General features: G+C 44.5%; 1 protein-coding gene across 2 annotated transcripts in view; it reads left to right on the forward strand.

Annotated features, from left to right (window-relative positions):
- Nucleotides 1-648: 648 nt before the first annotated feature.
- The window catches only part of TNKS2 (tankyrase 2), a 69325-nt gene continuing 51969 nt past the window's right edge, over nucleotides 649-18004 (forward strand). For both annotated transcript variants that reach the window (XM_067552834.1, XM_067552835.1), the window contains exons 1-6: nucleotides 649-1375; nucleotides 13332-13556; nucleotides 14475-14570; nucleotides 14903-14939; nucleotides 15624-15699; nucleotides 17151-17245. In XM_067552834.1, coding sequence (XP_067408935.1) covers nucleotides 1174-1375; nucleotides 13332-13556; nucleotides 14475-14570; nucleotides 14903-14939; nucleotides 15624-15699; nucleotides 17151-17245 — 731 coding nt within the window. In that variant the 5' untranslated portion in view covers nucleotides 649-1173. The remainder of the gene's footprint in view (nucleotides 1376-13331; nucleotides 13557-14474; nucleotides 14571-14902; nucleotides 14940-15623; nucleotides 15700-17150; nucleotides 17246-18004) is intronic.

The raw sequence follows: 18004 nt of genomic DNA on the forward strand, positions 1-18004 counted from the left end.
AATTATATACCTGGGCTGCCCCTAACCTCATCTAATATAAGCCTTGGGGCTCTGTGTACACAATTACTTGAAGTCCTGTGAGATTTAAGAGGCAAGATGAAGTAGTGATTTAGGCAGTATAATGTAATTAAAATCATGACTCCCAGTTTACTCATCTCAGGGCTTGTATACCTTGATCAAGCGGTCCTTCAGCCCTCATATAGATTGTACCGATCACAACACGTCTTCCATTCTTCTCTTATCCTGGCCTTCCTTCTCCATGTGCCTTTTCACCACAAAGTCTTCCCATCTCTTTGGAGGTTGGCCAAGTGGTCATTTCAATCCCAGTGGAAAGGACTTGGTGACAGCTGCAGTCCATCGATTGTCAGGGGTAGCTATACACCTGGCCCAACGCATTTTATTGTACCTGCTTTCAACAACCATGTCCTGCACTCCACTCTGCAGTCTGATCACTTCCCTGGGGCATCGGTCACAGATTGACATCCCCACAATTCTTCGCCTCATCACCTTCTCCGTGACGGACACGTGTCGTCAGCACCCGTTTCGCTGCTGTACATCAAGGGCTCCCAACCTGGGGTACGGGACCCCCTTGTGGGAGGCACCATAGATTACAGGGGGTCTGTGAGGCTTCATTACAGCCCCACACCTGCTGGGCATAGCAGCCTGAAGCTCCACGTCGGCCTGGGCGGAGGCGGAGCCAGTCCCCCCGCCCCCGGAGCTCCGCACCGGCTGGACCAAGCGCCCCCCGGCGTACATCGGCTCTGCCCGTCACGGCCGTGTCTGGCACAGCTGCTCTCTCCCTCTCTGACGGAGAAACGTGAACAATGGACAGGAGCCAGCGTGAGCCGACTCTCTGAACGTGCGCGGCCGCGGGGTGACGTTCGCCTCACGCACGCGCCAGCCCTACCTACGTCTGCTCGACTGCTCTGTGTTCAGCCTGGTGTGGTGGTGGCCGTGCTTACTGCGCATGCTCTATGTGCAGCAAACGGGTCGGCGGGCACCACACCCGCCTTCCGTCAGTCCCCTCCCCCTGGCTCCCCGCCCTCGCGCAGCACTGACTGGTGCGGCGCGGCCGCTGGCTGGTCTGGGGAGCTGTGGAAACTGGACAGAACTCAGGGACTCCGGAGCCGGGGCCATGGCGCGGGGCGGCCTATGACAGACCCCTGACGCGCCATGACCGGGCGGCGGGGCGCGGGCGGGGCGACTCTCTTGGCGGAGGTGCCGGGCTGCGGCCTCGCTGTGGAGCCGCCCCGGGAACTGTTCGAGGCCTGCAGGAACGGGGACGTGGAGCGGGTCAAGCGGCTGGTGCGGCCCGGGAATGTGAACAGCCGGGACACGGCGGGCAGGAAGTCCAGCCCCCTACACTTCGCCGCAGGTACCGGCGCTCGTCTGCTCTAGCGCGGGGCCAGCCCCTCTCCGGCCCCTCCCGTCCGGGCTTGTGCGGGAACAAGCCCGCCCTCGGCTGTGCCACGCATCTAGCCCGCGCTCTGGGAGCCCGGCCAGCGCCGAAATGCCTAGTGCCTGCCCCGAGCGCGAACCCGGGAACCTGGCCCTGTCGGACCTCCGTGACAGCTTCGTGGGGGGGCCCAGTTAGCTGCTAGCGGCCGGCGTGGCGGGCACTGGCTCTGCGCAACGTGTCTCCACTAGTGGGGCTGTGTCTCTGCTTCAGTGATGGGGGTTTCTGCCCACCCCCTGTTCAGTTGTGCACACCCAGCCCGGCGAACCGTCTGGTTTGCTGGGCGCTGAGCATCCCTTGGGTAATGGTGAGAGAGTCCCAAGCTCCATCAGCGGTCAGAGCCTGCCGGGTTGAATAGGACTGTGGCTGCTGGCTGATTCAGTGGGATGGCCTTCTGGCTAAGGTGCTGGATCAAGAGTAAGGAGATTGGGATTCAGGTTTTGGCTGTTTCCTAGACTTCCTGTGTGACCTTTAAGTCTCAGGAGCTGTTTTGGTTCCCCTCAAGTGTAAAATTGGGGTACTAAACCTGTCTGTGTATGTTTTGGGAAATGTTTTATGTGCTATAGTAAGTAGGTCATATAAGTATCTAAACCAGTGCCACTGGTTCTCTCTCAGCCTGTGCCCTAGGCTGTGGGCCACTTGTGGCCCAGTCAGCGCACACAGCTGTGGCCCATGTGATATCCTCAGGGTAGTATTGGTTGTGGCCTATGTAACACATTGTGGGCTACATATGCGGCCCACAGTGGTAACTAGGTTAAGAACCACTGGTCTAGACTGATAGTTAAGGGAAGAAATAGACAGCTTATCTCATATTTCATACAAAAGGTACCCCATCAAACAATGTACAAACAACTTTTATTCCTGAAGTGTTTGTAACTCTGAGGTTGTACTGTACATGCAAAAGAGTAACGTGATTGATAGCAAAGTCCTGTTTTATTTTTTTTGTTTTATTATTCGGGATGTGAATAATAAATGTCTTCTGTCTCTCGAGGATTACCTGATTATTGAAGATAGACGTAACCTATCAGGAAGTGGTAACAAAGGCTCTGCTGTAGTTTTGCACAGCAGAACCTCTGTTAATGAGCCTGGGCATACACACCTTTGTATTAAGGCATGTGCTTGGAAACATTTTTGTTTGGTATAGTTCAATTCTTGAGAAACTTACTTATCCTGTAGTTTTTTTGCTTCGCAAGAGTGGTGACACCACAATATGAGGGAACTTCATGGGTTCCTTTGTTCGCTTGTAGGGTCACTCTGGGTTAGGCTGCAAGTCTTTTTCTGTTAGACATTGTCTAGTACTCTCTTAAATGAAGAGAATTTCCATTCTTCCTCATGGTCTGAAAGACGTAGTAAGGTCAACACTAAAGTAACTGAAAAGTGTTGAGGCAACTGCCTGTTCCCACGCAAGTGCTGCTAACCGGAAACAATGAACCTTGGGATCATGGTGGACAATAATCTTGAAGTTTCTTGACTCCATTACACCCCCAAGAGGAACCTATGGCAGTTAAGTTGTATTGAAGCTTAAATAAAGAGTCTGTCAATGCCTGCACAACAAAGTAGTCATGTCCAACTAGCAGACGTTAGGGGCATGTGTAATGTCTACACTTCAGAGGCGTAGGTATGGCCATAGTGTGCACACTTGTTACAGCGATGGATGGGGTGTTTCTGTCACTGTTGTTAATCCATTTGTCCCAGAGGAGGTGACGTGTCTCAGGGATGTGAAATTTTTCATTCACGTGAGCAGTGTTCCTAGGTCAACCTAAATTCTAGATGTCGACCACTGACTGGGCCTAAGATTATTAGCAGGCTGGCAAACTTTTCTGTCATGGAGCATGACAACCAGAAAATGCGGCAGAGATTAAAGGGATTTGTAGTAGCCAGAATGCCCTTCCTACTAGCTAAAGTTCCTCTGAAAAACTAAGCAGGAGAAAAATATGAGAAACGGATATACTTAGATTGTAAGCTCTTTGGAGCAGGGATTATCTTTTTCTTCTGTGTTTGTACAGCACCTAGCACAGTGGGGTCCTGGTCCATGATTATGGCTCTTAGACAATAGGATAATACAAATAATAACTAGCAGGGAAATTAACCCAATGACAATGTCAATTACTTCTGTAATTGAGAGTAAGATTTTGTCACGGTTATTTTTAGTAAAAGTCAGGGACAGGTCATGGGGTATAAACAAAAATTCACGGAAGCCTGTGATCTCTCCCTGACTTTTACTAAAAATAACTGTGACAAAATGGGGCTGACTGGGGGGGATGAGAGCTCAAGGGACTCCAGTACACATCGTTGTGGCTGACAGCTCTGAGGCCCCCTACAACTACTGCGGCTCTGAGCTGCGGGGCGCAGCTTGGAACTCAGGTCTGTGGAGTCCCCCTGCTGCCTGTGGCACCTCAGAGCTGCAGAGTCAGTGGCTGGGAGCTCCAGGTCCTCCTTGCTGCCTATGGGGACTGCAGGGGCTGCCCGCGGTGGCTTGGTGCTCCAGGGCTGGTGGCTTGGAGCTTCTAGTTCCCCCACCGCCTGCAGCGGTTCAGATCTGCAGGGCCTGTGGATGGGAGCTGTAGAGGCCCCCTTTGTCTGACCGCTCTGGACCTTCCACCCTGGGGCTGAAACAGAAAATGTCACGAAGATCTCTGAAAGTCACAGAATCCGTGACTTCCATGACATAACCTTATTCTTAGTTATAACTGATGAGAGGCAAGAGAATACTGATCTAAATCAGTTTCAAATTTTGAAAGTTCAGGAAGTAAGTCAAGTAAAAGTCTAACTAAGACATATCATAGAGGCAGACATAGGGAGATCCTTAGCTGTCATCATTAAGCTATATAATTGCTTGAATATATATATATAGTTAATGTGTACCCTCCTAGCTAGCAAAAAGATGTACTTAATCTGGTGTAAAAGCTCTATTTAGTTGTAAATCAGAATGGTTGTATTAATCAATAAGAATGCACCTTTCTGTAACAAATAACTGAAGTACAAATGGGAAAGTTGATTAAAATCAATTTAAATCGAGGCTTTCCACTTGGTCACTTACATCCTGATTTAAATCAATCTACTGTGCTCACTAGGGATTTTGGTTTCTCTAGAAACAAAACAAAACTTCTGAAGTGCTCCAAGGACCTTCAAAGGCATCAATCGCATCCTGTAAGATTTAGCTCTATTTAGCCACATATGCATGAATAAGTGCCCTAAGTCATCCTAGCTTCTTTGAAAGAGACAGCCCATCAAAACTTAAAATATAAATGGACAAGGTTTGCAGTGCTGGTGCATTTGCAATTTGAGAAATACTAAAAGATGTAGCTAGCACTGGACTGACAACATTACAAAACTGCTTTCTATAAATTGAGTGCTTGTGTTAGCACAAGAAAACATTAAACCAGGCTTGCATAATTGTCACTTGCCATCCTATGCATAATTTGTTTGTCCATTCTATGATGATGGGGGAAAAAAAATGTACTTACTCATCAAAAATATTTGCCCTACGTGAGCAGGCAAGTAGAATTTTGAAGTGCTTTGTTAAATTGGCTATTTTTTTTTTTGCTTTTCAGTAATTTAATGATTTGAAATTTAAATAAAAACACTTAGGTGAGTCTTTACAAGTCTGTTCATGCTCACTTTTGATCAGATATGTATAATTGTTTTACGGATCACTGAAAATAGAAGTGGTGACCTTCCTTAAATTATAGCTGTACAAAGTCACTATGATAAATTACTTCAAAAGCTATTTGTCCCCAGTGAACAATTACAGAATTAATTATATTTATAAATTAAGTGAGGGACATTCAGATTATTTTGAGTCAATAAATGGGAAGAGAGTGAGAACTGAATTAGTAAGAAATCTACTTGCCTTTGATCAGGATCTTCCGTAAGTAACACTGAATATTTACAGACTTGAATATGTTGTCTTTTGGTAGATGGGAGATGACTTGCTGTCTTGTGAAAAGAAATGATCTAATGAAAGCTAGTGAACTGGTTCTTTTTCTCTGCCTGGAAAAAGGACTGACTGGAGAAATGAGACATTGGCTCTTCTCAAGAAACCTATATTCAATAACTTAAAAAAAAAAAAAAAAACCAACACTCTCCTTCTCCCCCCTCCCCCCCATTTTTTGCTTCAGCAAACTTTGATCAGTGAATTAGAATGCAGAACCCAATTTGCTTCCACTCGAAGAAATGCAAGTGTATGTCAAAAATAGGCCAAGGTCCCAGCATATTCATAACTCTCCAGTTTTTCTTTGTATGTTTAATGTTTACACACACCCAGTTTAGTTTTTTCAACATTTATTTTTTTCCTATGAAACTGAAAAATAGGTACTCTGCTGTAAAAATCATCTAACCTCTATCCAACATGCATAGTTGAGTAGCCAGTATTACAGTGCGGCCATCTGTTCCTCCCTTTAGTGGCTGGAGCTTCACAGGCTTTAAGCTAACAGAGGTGGATCTTTTAACTCAGGAAATAGAGGCTCATGGTTTTAGGTTCAGAGGTCCCAGATTTAAACCATGCTGTTGATGACAAACCCTGGGACACTGCAGTACATTTGGAAGCTCACAAGAATTTTCATACCAAATCAGAGTAGTAATCCATATAATCTGGTGTCATATTTCTTCCTAATTCCCAGCAGTTAGGTCTAGTCTAAACACAAAAGATGTATTGCATTAACTATGCTGATATAATGAAAAGTCATACAACCCTCCCCCCACAGTGAGGATTTAGTTAAATACTATATAAAGTGCCTTATACCAGTATAGTTATTTCCATACAAGAAGATAAATAAACTGTACTATTATAAGGTCCTTTTATACTGGCAGAACTGTTTCTCCGTAGTGGGAGTTGTACTGTAACTAGTTGTTTAACTATTCAGTTAAAAAAAAGCAAAAAAACCCTTAACCAATATAGATATACCAGTACAAAAGCTATGTGTAGACCCTGCTTTAATGGTTGGTTTATGCTCATAAGCATGAAGGTTTGGCTTGGCAAGCCATTCAGTTGAGTGCTTGTTATTTGACCACAGTCAAACATTGTCAGATATTTCAGCGGGAATGCCCTAATGGAGGCAGCAGCCTGGGCCTACCTTTTTGATTGCATCATAGTGCTGTCTTTCGCAAGCCTACTTATGTCTTGATCATTCACTTTACTACATGCTAATGCCACCGACCAGAGAAAGAGGTCCCCCCTGGCCAGATGAAGCATGCTCCCGAGCCCTGGTTGTTTCTAGGGCACACCGGGAACTGCTCAGGAGGTGGCCTCCACCTGGGGGCTGCAGGCAAAGGAGCAAAAGGGGTGTCAGACAACCTTTAATATGCTACCACGGGGCTCCACAGAGTGGTAGCCGCCCTGGCCTACAGAGGGGCACCCAGCATAGTGAGGGTCTCGTGGCAAAACCCCCTCCTCTGTATCACGATGCCTAAATGAGCTGAGAAAAGTATTGCATCCAGCCAAGGGGTTTGAATACTGTGTACCACCCCGCACCAGGGTCCCTGGTGGTGGTTGCTGCCAGCTACAGGGATAGGCGGGGTATACGGGCTCTACTCCAGACAACAAGGGCAACTGCAAGCCAGACTTGTTTGGGAAAACTTTATTCAATAACACTACCAGCAAGTGGAAGGTGAGCCCCTCGGGGGACTCAGTGAGCCACTTTGCTGAGGCTCTGCCCGACAGCAGATGCTGAGCCTGTAGGCCATTGCAGAGCAGGGTCCTGCGGGAGCTAGAGCAGCGCTCCAGCCACCCTCAGTTGCTGCCTATTCAGTGGGCAGAGCCTTTCCCTCCTCCATTGGAATGCTCAGAGGTTAGTGGCTGCAGTCCCGGGCTACACTGAAAAGGTCTAGCAATCCATCGGGCTCTTCCGTGGACGGGTCAGCCTTCTCTTCATCGCATAGAGGCAGAGCCGCATGGCCTCAGGGACTCCTAGAACATGCTCCATTCCCTGGGCTGCTACGTGCCACAGACCTTCAGGTGTTGGGCAGGTCTCCAGGGACATCAGCAGCGAAGGTCCAGCCATGGCTGTCTCGCAACCTACGAGCAAGGGGACAGAATCAAGGGGTCTATGAGATACCATCCACCCTGACTGACTCAGTAGGCCCTCAGTAAAGGTCCTCTCAGCTATGGGGCAATCAGAAAGGCCCTTCTGCTGGTGAGTGTAAGGGCAGCACCCTAGCCTATACCCTCCTTTAGGCTTGGATGAGCCAGAAGGCCTTCGGCCCACTGGGCCCCTAAGATAGCCCAGCAAGCTAGGGCCTCCGGTTGTCTCTCGACGCATTCCCCTTCCTCTCTCTCAGTGGAAATTCCACATCCAAGAGGTTGAGGCCACCTCAGCCAGGCGAGAGGGAGAGGTCCTGCAGGCGATGGCGGAAGAGGTCCTACTCGAGGTACTTCTTTGTTACCCCACCCCCCAAAAGGAGGATTTGAGGACAGTGACAGACCTATGTCGTTGCGCAAATACCAAACAAGTGGCTCAAGTCTCGCATGGTCCCCCCAGCTCCAGTAGTGGGAACAGGAGCCCCGTATGCTGCCCTGGATGTCAGGGATGCACATCCTCAAAGGTTCCTCCACTTCGTAAGGGTGACCCCCTCTAACGCTTTACGGTTTACCCTGCGGTCTGTTACTTGGCTGAAGGCATTTACTGAAGGCCTGGCAGGGGTAGCTGCGCGCTTGACGGTGCTTGGTCCACCCAGAGAGGCCCAGGTCCCAAGCCTGGAGCAGGTTGAGTCGGTCAGGCATCTCCCACAACTGGCAGGGTCCTGCTGGTAAATGCACAAAGCTCACGTTAACTTAGGTGCAGCCTATGGAATGCATCAACGTGACCGGCTGCTTCCCGGACCAGACCTTCTTGCCACAGCACTGCTGTGGGACAGACTTCCTCAGGATGGACCACATGCACAAGCACCCTACGACAACAGCCAAAGGTTACCGACACTGGATAGGACACAGGCTGGCCTTCACCTATGGGGTGAGGATAGCTAGCCCGACGCTCAGGCTGCTTCAGTCATGGCCCCGGGATACTGTCTGAGCAGGCAGCTCATACACCAAGGGGCTACGATCATTCTCCTCCTCCCCCCCCCCCCCCAAAAAAAAAAAAATAATAATAACCTGACAGCAGCAAGCCCTAGCCCTAGCCTCCCGAGTCTGGTGAACGACTCCTTGGGATGTGTGAAGGGGCATTCCGTTCAAGGAACAGGCTCCTTCAGTTACCCTGATAGTGGCCACCTTGAGCAAAGGGTACAGTGCCATATCAGTGCTCACCTCAGCTTACAAGGTGTCTGGCCAAGGAAAGACAGGCATTGGCACACCGCTGAGAAGATCCGCGAAACGTTCGCAGGGCTTGTGGAAGGTCCCTCCACTTTATCGAGGGCAGGGAGGTACAGGTGCTGTCAGTCAGTGTAGTGACCAGGTACTACACTGACAGGTGGCGGGAGCCCATTCATCAACCTTATGATGGGAACCTATGGGTCCTTGGTACCTGGCGGTGATCACCTCCCAGGGGTGAGGAATGGCAAGGCGGACGCGTCAAGTGGTCACTCCCCCTCACCACGAGGGGTCGCTGCCTTCACGTCCTACCACGCCTCTGTCCAACGGGTGCAGGAAGACGCAGGCTTCAGCAGAACTGGTCTGCAGGCAGCTCACTGCTAACTCCGGCCCACCTCCAAGGTACTGCTTGTTAGTCACCTATAGTGGAATGGACATGAGCAATCACTCAAAGAAGAAAACAAGGTTACTTACCAGTAACTGATGTTCTTCGAGATGTGTTGCTCATGTCCATTCCACAATCCACCCCCCGTCGCCGCCGCCAGAGTTGGTGGAAAGAAGGGACTGAGGGGGCGTAGGGCCAGCAGTGCCTCATATACCGTGGCATGTGCGCGGGACTCCAGAGGGCACCAGAGTAAGCCTTATGGGATCTGCTAAGGGGAAAAAAGTTCCAGTAGCCATACACGGAGGCATGCACACACCTATAGTGGAATAGACATGAGCAACACATCTCGAAGAACATGAGTTATGGGTAAGTAAACTTGTTTTTTTAAAAAACCCAACACCTTCCCCGTTGTCAGCAGAGCAAACAATCTACATTAAGAGCCCATATAAATAAACCCTTATTCCTCCCCCTCAACAAAAATCCCCTTCTCACAGACTCCTCCAAGCCATAACATGTTGATCATACGACAAGTTTAATGCTAATAAGGGAGGTGTGACATTGTGTCTCTGTAGAGGCTATTCTTTTCCCCTTTGCTCAGTGGCTCTCAACCTGAGTTCTGCTTGCAGCCCAATCAGCACACAGCTGCTGCTTATGTGACATCCTCAAGGCCATGCTGGTAGTATTGGACATGGCCCACATGTGGGCTGCATGTGCTGCCCCCAATGGTTAATAGGTTGAGAACCACTGTTCTTGCTGCTTTAGTGTATTTTGTGTTTGCAGCAAGGAAGGGGGATTGCCCTCCCCCTCTCCCTGCATGATCTCGGAGTTTGTAAGACATTGGCGTAGCAAGGGGATCCAGGTCCCAAGGTGCCTGCCTGCAGGAGGGGGTGCCAGGCTGGCCCTTCACCGCACACGGGGACGCAGGAGGCCCTGAGGGGTGCCCCTCAGTGCCTCCCTCCCACGCATCATGAAGGGCTGGTCCAGTGCCTTCCTCAGGCTGGGGGGGGATGTGTGAGGCAACCCCGTCCAAGCTGGCACCAGGCTGTGGAGCTGGAGCAGCTGGTAAATGCGGAGGCTGGGCACGCAGAGCCTCTTGTGTCCCCTGCGTGTCGTGAAGGGCCAGCCGGGGGGAATGAGGCCAACACCGGGTTGCGGGGATGGAGTGGTGGGTAGAGGGGAGTGTGTGCACTGGGCCGGAAACTTCATGGGGGGCGCAGGAGGCACCCTGTACGTTGTGAAGGTCCGGCCCAGCGTGCTGCCTCCCTCTCTTCCCCCCCGCCTGGCAGGCCAGGGAGTGAGGTTGCCCCATCCGAGTTGGCGCCAGGCTCCGTGGCTGGAGTGGGAGAGGCAGGCACTGCGTGGTGGGTAAGTGTGGGGAGAGGGGGACAGTGGAGCCAAGCCTGTATTTGCGCCCGCCCTCCCCCAGCCTCACAACCCCCTGGCAGGTACAGACCTCCCCTCCCTGGGGCAGACTTGTGTTGGAGGGGCTAGTGCTAATGTGCTGAAAATAGCTGTATAGATGTTGCTGCACGAGCAGAGACTCAATGTAGCTACCTCACCTTTAGCCCAACCTCTCCTCTGGGTCTGAGCTATTGTGTCTAGCCTGAGCCCTATCCAGTGCTATATGGTTCATACACCTGTTGCTAGAGCAGTCCTCGTTAGCACAAGTCTGTCTACCCAAGAGTTCTGGGAGGGAAAAGGGCAGCATGCCTGAAAACGTTGTGATTGTCTTAAATGTTCTGGAACAGAGGCTGTTAGTACCCATTCAGTTCTATTTCTATTTGATTTAAATACAAGAGACACTTCATAATGTTGAGGGCATTTTAGAAGTAGTGATGCATTTATAATAGTGATTACATAAATTATGCAGCATCAGGTAAAACCAAAATAGTTTTTATTGATATTTGTTTTTTTACTAGAAGTGTACATGGAAAAATTGTTAAAGTTGAGTGCAAGTTTTGTTCTGAGTATGTAACACGTATAGATCGAATGCAGAAACACTTCTTGAATTCTTGTGATGTGTTCAGCTACTGTTAGAGATAAATTATTGCAGTCAAAAGTGGCAGGATCTGCATCAAAATTTTTCTTCTGTGCATTCTCTTTCTACATAGTCTTCAGTCTTGTCATAGTCAACTTGTCTTCTGTTAAATGTTTCAATGATCTTTAAATAGGCAAGAAGGCTTTTCAAGCAGCTGCTGTTGAAGGAGTAGAAAAGTAATCTTTACTGACATTCTTGATGACAATGTCTTTTTGAATGCAAAACTCCAAATTCATTTCACTGCCTTAGTCATAGCTCAGTTTGTTCAAAATATGGAAAATGATAATTTTGTATTGTGTGATGCCAAGAACGAGTACCTGAACATTAAGAAACTTATTTGTGAGAATACTGAATACAGTCCACGTACAAAAGCTGAAGAGGAAAATATCACAGAAAAATATCACAGAAAAAATCAAGTGATCACCCTCAGCCATAATGCTGCCTACCTTCTTGATCCACACTTACAGAGCCACGACCTTTCTGATGATGAACTTGATTAATCTCCTGACCTTCTGGTGGCTGTTGCAAATTTCAAAGGCTATGTAAACAAACAGTTTGGGTGGAGGTAGCAAATTATAAGGCAAGAAAGAGCCAGTTCATTAAACAGTGTGGAGTACAATCCCAGCAGTTGAATCAAAACAGCTCGCTCCTTCATCATGGTGGAAAGGGTTGTGTCCTCCTTGCACTCTAGCTACAGTGGCAGAAATTCTTTTAGCACTTCTGTGTACTACTGCATGATAGGTTGAGGAGTCATCCTTTCAAAAATCAGAAATAGACTGAAGACCTCCACTGGCAAGCTGGTGATCATGTATCATAGTTTAAGGCTAGAGAAGAAAATAGATGAAGAGTTGACTCAGTATTTATCAGATGAAGAAGGAGATACTGAGGTGTTTGCCATTGTCATCAAAGATATAAGTAGTTGAAGTTGATAAAAAGATCGATGAAGGAAAGATGCTTGAGAAGTTGGCCTGCTGCCTACCTAAGTGCATTTAAAAATTACTTTCTCCTTTTATAGTTGCTGTTTTATTTCTGTCTAACTTCATTTTTTTTTTTGCTAACTGTTCAGTCTTAAGTAACATTCACATCTAATTGCTATAAAGTAGTAATATTTCTTTCATATTTTGGAACTTCATTTAATTGTATTTTTGTATATTTTCTGAGTTAATACACCTTGGTTAAGTAACTTGTTTTGGTAATTAGGCATAAGTATGTATCTAAGGCTAAGTTTATTGGAGACGATAAAGTTTTATTCATTTTTGTTACTGTTGTTACTGTTCCATTAAATCAGTGCTTTAAAATATATGACCATTTTTGACATTATTTGACAATGTTTGGGTGGTCGTTTGACCAGTTATTTCTTGCCCAGTCAAAAACCCAACCCTATGGGGATATTATATTCTTTATACATTTTTAATTATCTGAGGTGACTGTGGTTGTTCTTACTATTCATTGGCCATGTGAAGCAATGTCTAATACACAGCTCAATTGTGTGTCTCACTGGTAAAGTGTGAATGGCAGGAAAATCAGAGCCTGGAGACTGGAATCACTCCGCTGCCCCCTGTTGCTGCACACCTCTGTCAGAGGCAGCAGCTTACTTAACTTACTGCATGGAGACCATTGTCTGTAGCCTGGGATCTACTAAAAACCAAAATAAGTGTCTTATGGAGAGAGTTTGCAGAGGGATAAACAGGGACTGGAGTGCATGACTCCAAGCTATGAGTATTGTAATGATATAACTGTAACCACATAAAATTATGTAAAGACAAGCTCTTAGTGACTTGCCCAAGCTCACAGGGGAAGTCTGTAGCAGAGCAGGGAATTGAACCTAGTTTTCCTGAGTACTCAGAACATCTTAGGCACTGAACCATCTTTCCTCCCTGTGCTTATCATAGTGTTCTGTGGTAACGTTACCTGATATTTTCAAGTTACTATTGTTGAGCCTAGCATTTCTAATCAAGGCAGTTGTAGTTGCACTATACTTAGGTATAATATCAATATATTCTTTTGCATTACATGTAAGGTTTTTATACATTAGTTTTAATAAAAGTATTGCTGTAGCAGAGAACTCAGTCATGGTTTTATTTATAGCGTTTCCCTCTGTGTCTTGCTTTTCTATTTTTAATTTTGGCCTTTTTCTGATTCTTTCAGTGCTTCATGGTTTATACAGATTATGTATATAACTTTTATATAAATCTTTTTGTTTTAGGTTTTGGTCGGAAGGATGTAGTTGAATATTTGCTTCAGAGTGGTGCCAATGTCCATGCACGAGATGATGGGGGCCTCATTCCTCTTCATAATGCCTGCTCTTTTGGTCATGCTGAAGTTGTCAGTCTTCTTTTGCATCATGGTGCAGATCCTAATGCTCGGGATAATTGGAACTATACTCCTCTTCATGAAGCTGCCATTAAGGGCAAGATTGATGTCTGCATAGGTAACTCAAATTTCCCCTTCAGCTGACTTCTGTGTGACAGATTAAAACCATTTGAAGCCCAATTCTTTATATTTTTTTATCACGTTCTGCCTGTCATTAAATTCTAGATTGTCAGGTACACCCCTCACTGAAACTAAATATTTACTATGAGCTGAAACTTAACATTTAAAAATTTCTGTTGATGCATATAAGAAGTTACAGAAATGCAAAAATCCCATTCTGCCTTTATATGACTTTTTCTCATGGGGAGAGCTACATGGTGGGAGGAAGTGGAAAGATAGTCATGTAAAGTGGATTTATTTTAGGAGTCGTGTTTTGACCACTAAGTAGTCTTTCTCATCTCCTCACTCCAGCTTAGCCTCATCTATCCTGCCTTTCTGCTGCTCCTCATAAGCAACAGAAACTGCTCCTTATAAGCTCCTCATAAGCAACAGAAACTGTTTTTAACATAATGAATTAATTCTGGCCCTTTGTGCACCCACCCTTACTAAATTAGTCACAGGCATCAGTCTTCACCAAAACCAACAAATTAAATTGAGTTTGTGTTTTTACTAGACAGTTATGAGAGCTATGAAGAGTATTTAATAGTTAAGGAAAGTGGTTCAGGAGTGAAATATGTGTCTGAGCCCTTATCTTCCAGTTGTCTTTTCCAGTTTGCCAGAGGTGGTTCTGATAATTTTACTTTGGCATAATAGCATATCTGACATTTCAGAGGTATTGGTTTTGACTAGTTAACAATTAATAGAGCTGAATTAAGCAGCCTCAACATGCAAGGTTTGGGCCAGGGAATCAAAAGACCTTCCCTCCCCACCCATCTGGGCCATTCAGTTGATGGGTCCTGGTGGGATGATGAGCCATATTTCAAAAGCCTAGTTTCTATCAGAGTTGTTTCACATAAAAGGTTTTGCTATTTTATAGTACTGTTGCAGCATGGTGCTGAACCAGCCATCCGTAATACAGATGGAAAGACAGCTTTGGATTTAGCAGACCCATCTGCAAAAGCAGTGCTGACTGGTAAGTGGTGTATTTTTAATCTAAGTGATTTGGGTTAGATTATGTCTACCATTGCTCCTATTTCAAAATAATATGCTTTTCTGTGTTTTTCTTAAATATTAGTTTAATTTCTATTTATTTGTGGCCAGACCCCAAGTATAAATGACAGAACCTATCAGAATTTAGAGAGCACAAAGTGCTAATTGTTTTAAAGATGAGAAATAGCTGGAGACTTTTTGCTCTCTAAATTCTGAAGGAAGAGGTTAAGCAGAAAACTCTGGATCATAAAAACCTTTATCTGTGGATTGGTATGTTTTTGATAGTTACGGAAATAGTTTTCTCTTCACTTTCAGGTGAATACAAGAAAGATGAACTCTTAGAAAGTGCCAGGTATGTATTAATTTGGAAAACAATTTGCATATGGCAAACTTTTCAGAAAAGCCTACTTTTTAATAACATATAAATTAACTTTGAGATTGTTTTCTAAGTACATGCTAAACGTTGGACGGTCTTTCATGGGTGAAACCAATAAAAACAATTATGGCAAAATCCTTTATACACAGACTATATGCAATAGTTAATGTTAGAAAAAATAGATGTAAATATAAATCCATTTGAGAGTTGCATAGAGCTTTGCGACAGGAGACAATATAAAGTAAGATTATGGTAAATTCACTATTTGTAGTCATATATCTGTGTTATGAGTCAGTTGCCATATTATGGCTTTTAGTAATGTTTGTTTTCAATAGCATGTTTGGCTCTACTTATAGTAAAGAACCATAGGGACTCTTGTTAGGCAGTGTCGATGATAATGGCCAATTAATGTTAGACAAGATGTGATATATAGTAGCTACTAGCTTACAATGTCAGTATTCATACTGTGTAATTTGAAATCCTTTCTAAAAGTTATTTTTAGTAGATTTGAAACATTCCAAATAACTGTTTTTAGTTGGTTCTGCTATTTGTGCAGCACTATAAATACTAAAAGCAACTAACGTATTTATATGTGGTTTCGATTGGCTAAAATGTTCCATGTGTGTTTAAATACACCTTTTTTTTTTTTTTTTTTCCTAGGAGTGGTAATGAAGAAAAGATGATGGCTCTTCTTACACCATTAAATGTCAACTGTCATGCAAGTGATGGTAGAAAGGTATTTTAGCTCAAAAGCCACATTTAAGAACATTTTGTTTGGAAATATTAAGGTTTAGATTTAATTATTTATATTTAAAAATAACATTTGAGTCAGATTTTAGGTATGTCATGGTCAACTTGTACTTAAAAAATTATGTGCGAAGACAGTGTATCTATGTGACAAATGTCAGATATTTTTCTACTTTGCTTAAAAAGAACTATACCCACTAATTTTTGCATTTGTCGTCTGGGTCAGGGAGTAGTTGCAGAACACCTTTTTATGCTGCCTCCCCTCTTTGATGCTTTACAACAAAAGCCTCCCCTCTTTGATCCCAGTAGTTGCCAAATGAGTTGAAGAGTTATATCCATGCTTTTCTTTTGTACATCCGCCATCCTGTGTCCCCAAGGCTTGTCACTAGTTCTGACATTACCTCTTCATTCAGTAGAGTTAACTTTGCATTTACAGAGTCTGACCATCTTGCTGGCAGGGGAAGGGTATCTTGGCTAAAAATGCGAAAATTCCCCTCCAAAAAATCTTGAAATTCCTTCACTTTGAACCCATAGCTTTCCTGAAGATTCAGGTGGCTACCTTTGGCCTTGTCATGGTTCCCATTAGATATTTGCGTGGGCTCATTCTCTTTAGTTTCTGTTTTTCCCAAGCCAGTTTCTTACATGTTACACACTGCAGTTGGATATCTGAAGCTCTCCAAAACTTTTAAGTGTCTGAGCATCTGTACTACTACTTCCCCACCCTGTGGAGCATGAATCTGGTCCAGCTGTGGAAACCTCTTGAATTGATGAGCCTGTCCACCCCCTGAATGGAGAAGATAAGATCTCTGTACAAATCCTTTTGCTTCTAGCCTTTTGCTGGGTACTCCTGACTAAACACCTCATGCATGTTGATCAGAGAAATCATAGAGCAATCATCTGCCTTGGGAGCTCAGGTGGATTAGATGAAGTTTTCCGTTTGTTCTGCATGTAATCCCACTCTTCTCTCCAGCACAGTTAACTATCTCTATTGGCTTATCTCTAAATTTAACTTGTCACTTAGTAAAGAGAACTGTTCATAATCTGGCAGCATATGCTGGTAACAGCCAAGTTACAGAGAGCCTTAGGGGGAGGGTTTAGGCATATCCGTGGAAAGACTAAATTGGGAAGAAGTGGGAGCTGGCTGCAGAGCCCAAAAATCTGTCACCATGGTTGTCATTTGCCTGAATGCATTAATGACGAGGAAAACCTTGCAATATGTATTGATGGTAACCAGATCACAGGGGAAAAAATGAGTAAGTAAGAAATGTCCTTTGCACAAATATTTATTAAATAACTTCAAACAATCTCTTTCTACTGACGGTACAGATATTCTGAGGACTCAGATAACTTTATTAGTGCTATTCCTTTCACATTTCACAGTGCTTAGTTAATAATTAAACTTATACTTTTGATTCATTCTAATTCATTCTATCTTTTCAGTCAACTCCATTACACTTAGCAGCTGGGTATAACCGAGTTAAGATTGTGCAGCTGTTGTTACAGCATGGAGCTGATGTACATGCCAAGGATAAAGGGTGAGTTTGTCTTTCACTTCTTTAGACTGTATCAATAATGTACTTTTATGTGCAATAAAGAATTCTAATATTAAAAAACACTTGACCTGGGTCAAATGCCAGAAAGCTCAAAGCTGAGATTTTATACTTATAAATGAAATAAATAGCAGGATCTTATTCGGGGGACAAGGCAATACGCTGCGTTTATTGTGAATACAAACATTTTCTACAGCAAAAGCAGTTTCATCTATTTCTAAAATGCATTTCTTCTAATACAGTCTCTCACACACACACACACATCATCTCTAACTTTGTAATTGTGACCCTCTAATTTTTGGTCACAACGTTATGAGTAACCTGCAAAGCAATAAAACTAATACTGAATCATCCATAAAACATATTCCATTCTAAGAGATGAACTGTCAAGCTGTATATGTCCAAAAAACTTTATAAGGCTTACATTTTTAAAAAACGCTTTCATACCATACCTATCAAAATTCAGTACACACATCTGTTGTTGGTTCAGTTTTCATTTTCCTTTCACTTTCACTTTAAAAATCCCTTTTCACTTTAAAAATGATTTTCTCATTGGATTTCCATAATTTCTCATTTTAAAAGGTTATAATCAAAAGAATAAACATAGTTTGTTTCCCAAACACTTTATTTGAATAATATAGTTCTATCAGTCACTTAATATCATTCACTTACTATACAAGGGACTTTTGCTAAGTATAGAAATGCTAATTGAAACATGGTAAATTCATACAAGTTTACAGGAAA

This window comes from Emydura macquarii, unplaced genomic scaffold (assembly GCF_026122565.2).
Source record: "Emydura macquarii macquarii isolate MOO-44397 ecotype Brisbane River unplaced genomic scaffold, CSIRO-AGI_Emac_v2 contig_1390, whole genome shotgun sequence".
Lineage (NCBI taxonomy): Eukaryota > Metazoa > Chordata > Testudines > Chelidae > Emydura > Emydura macquarii.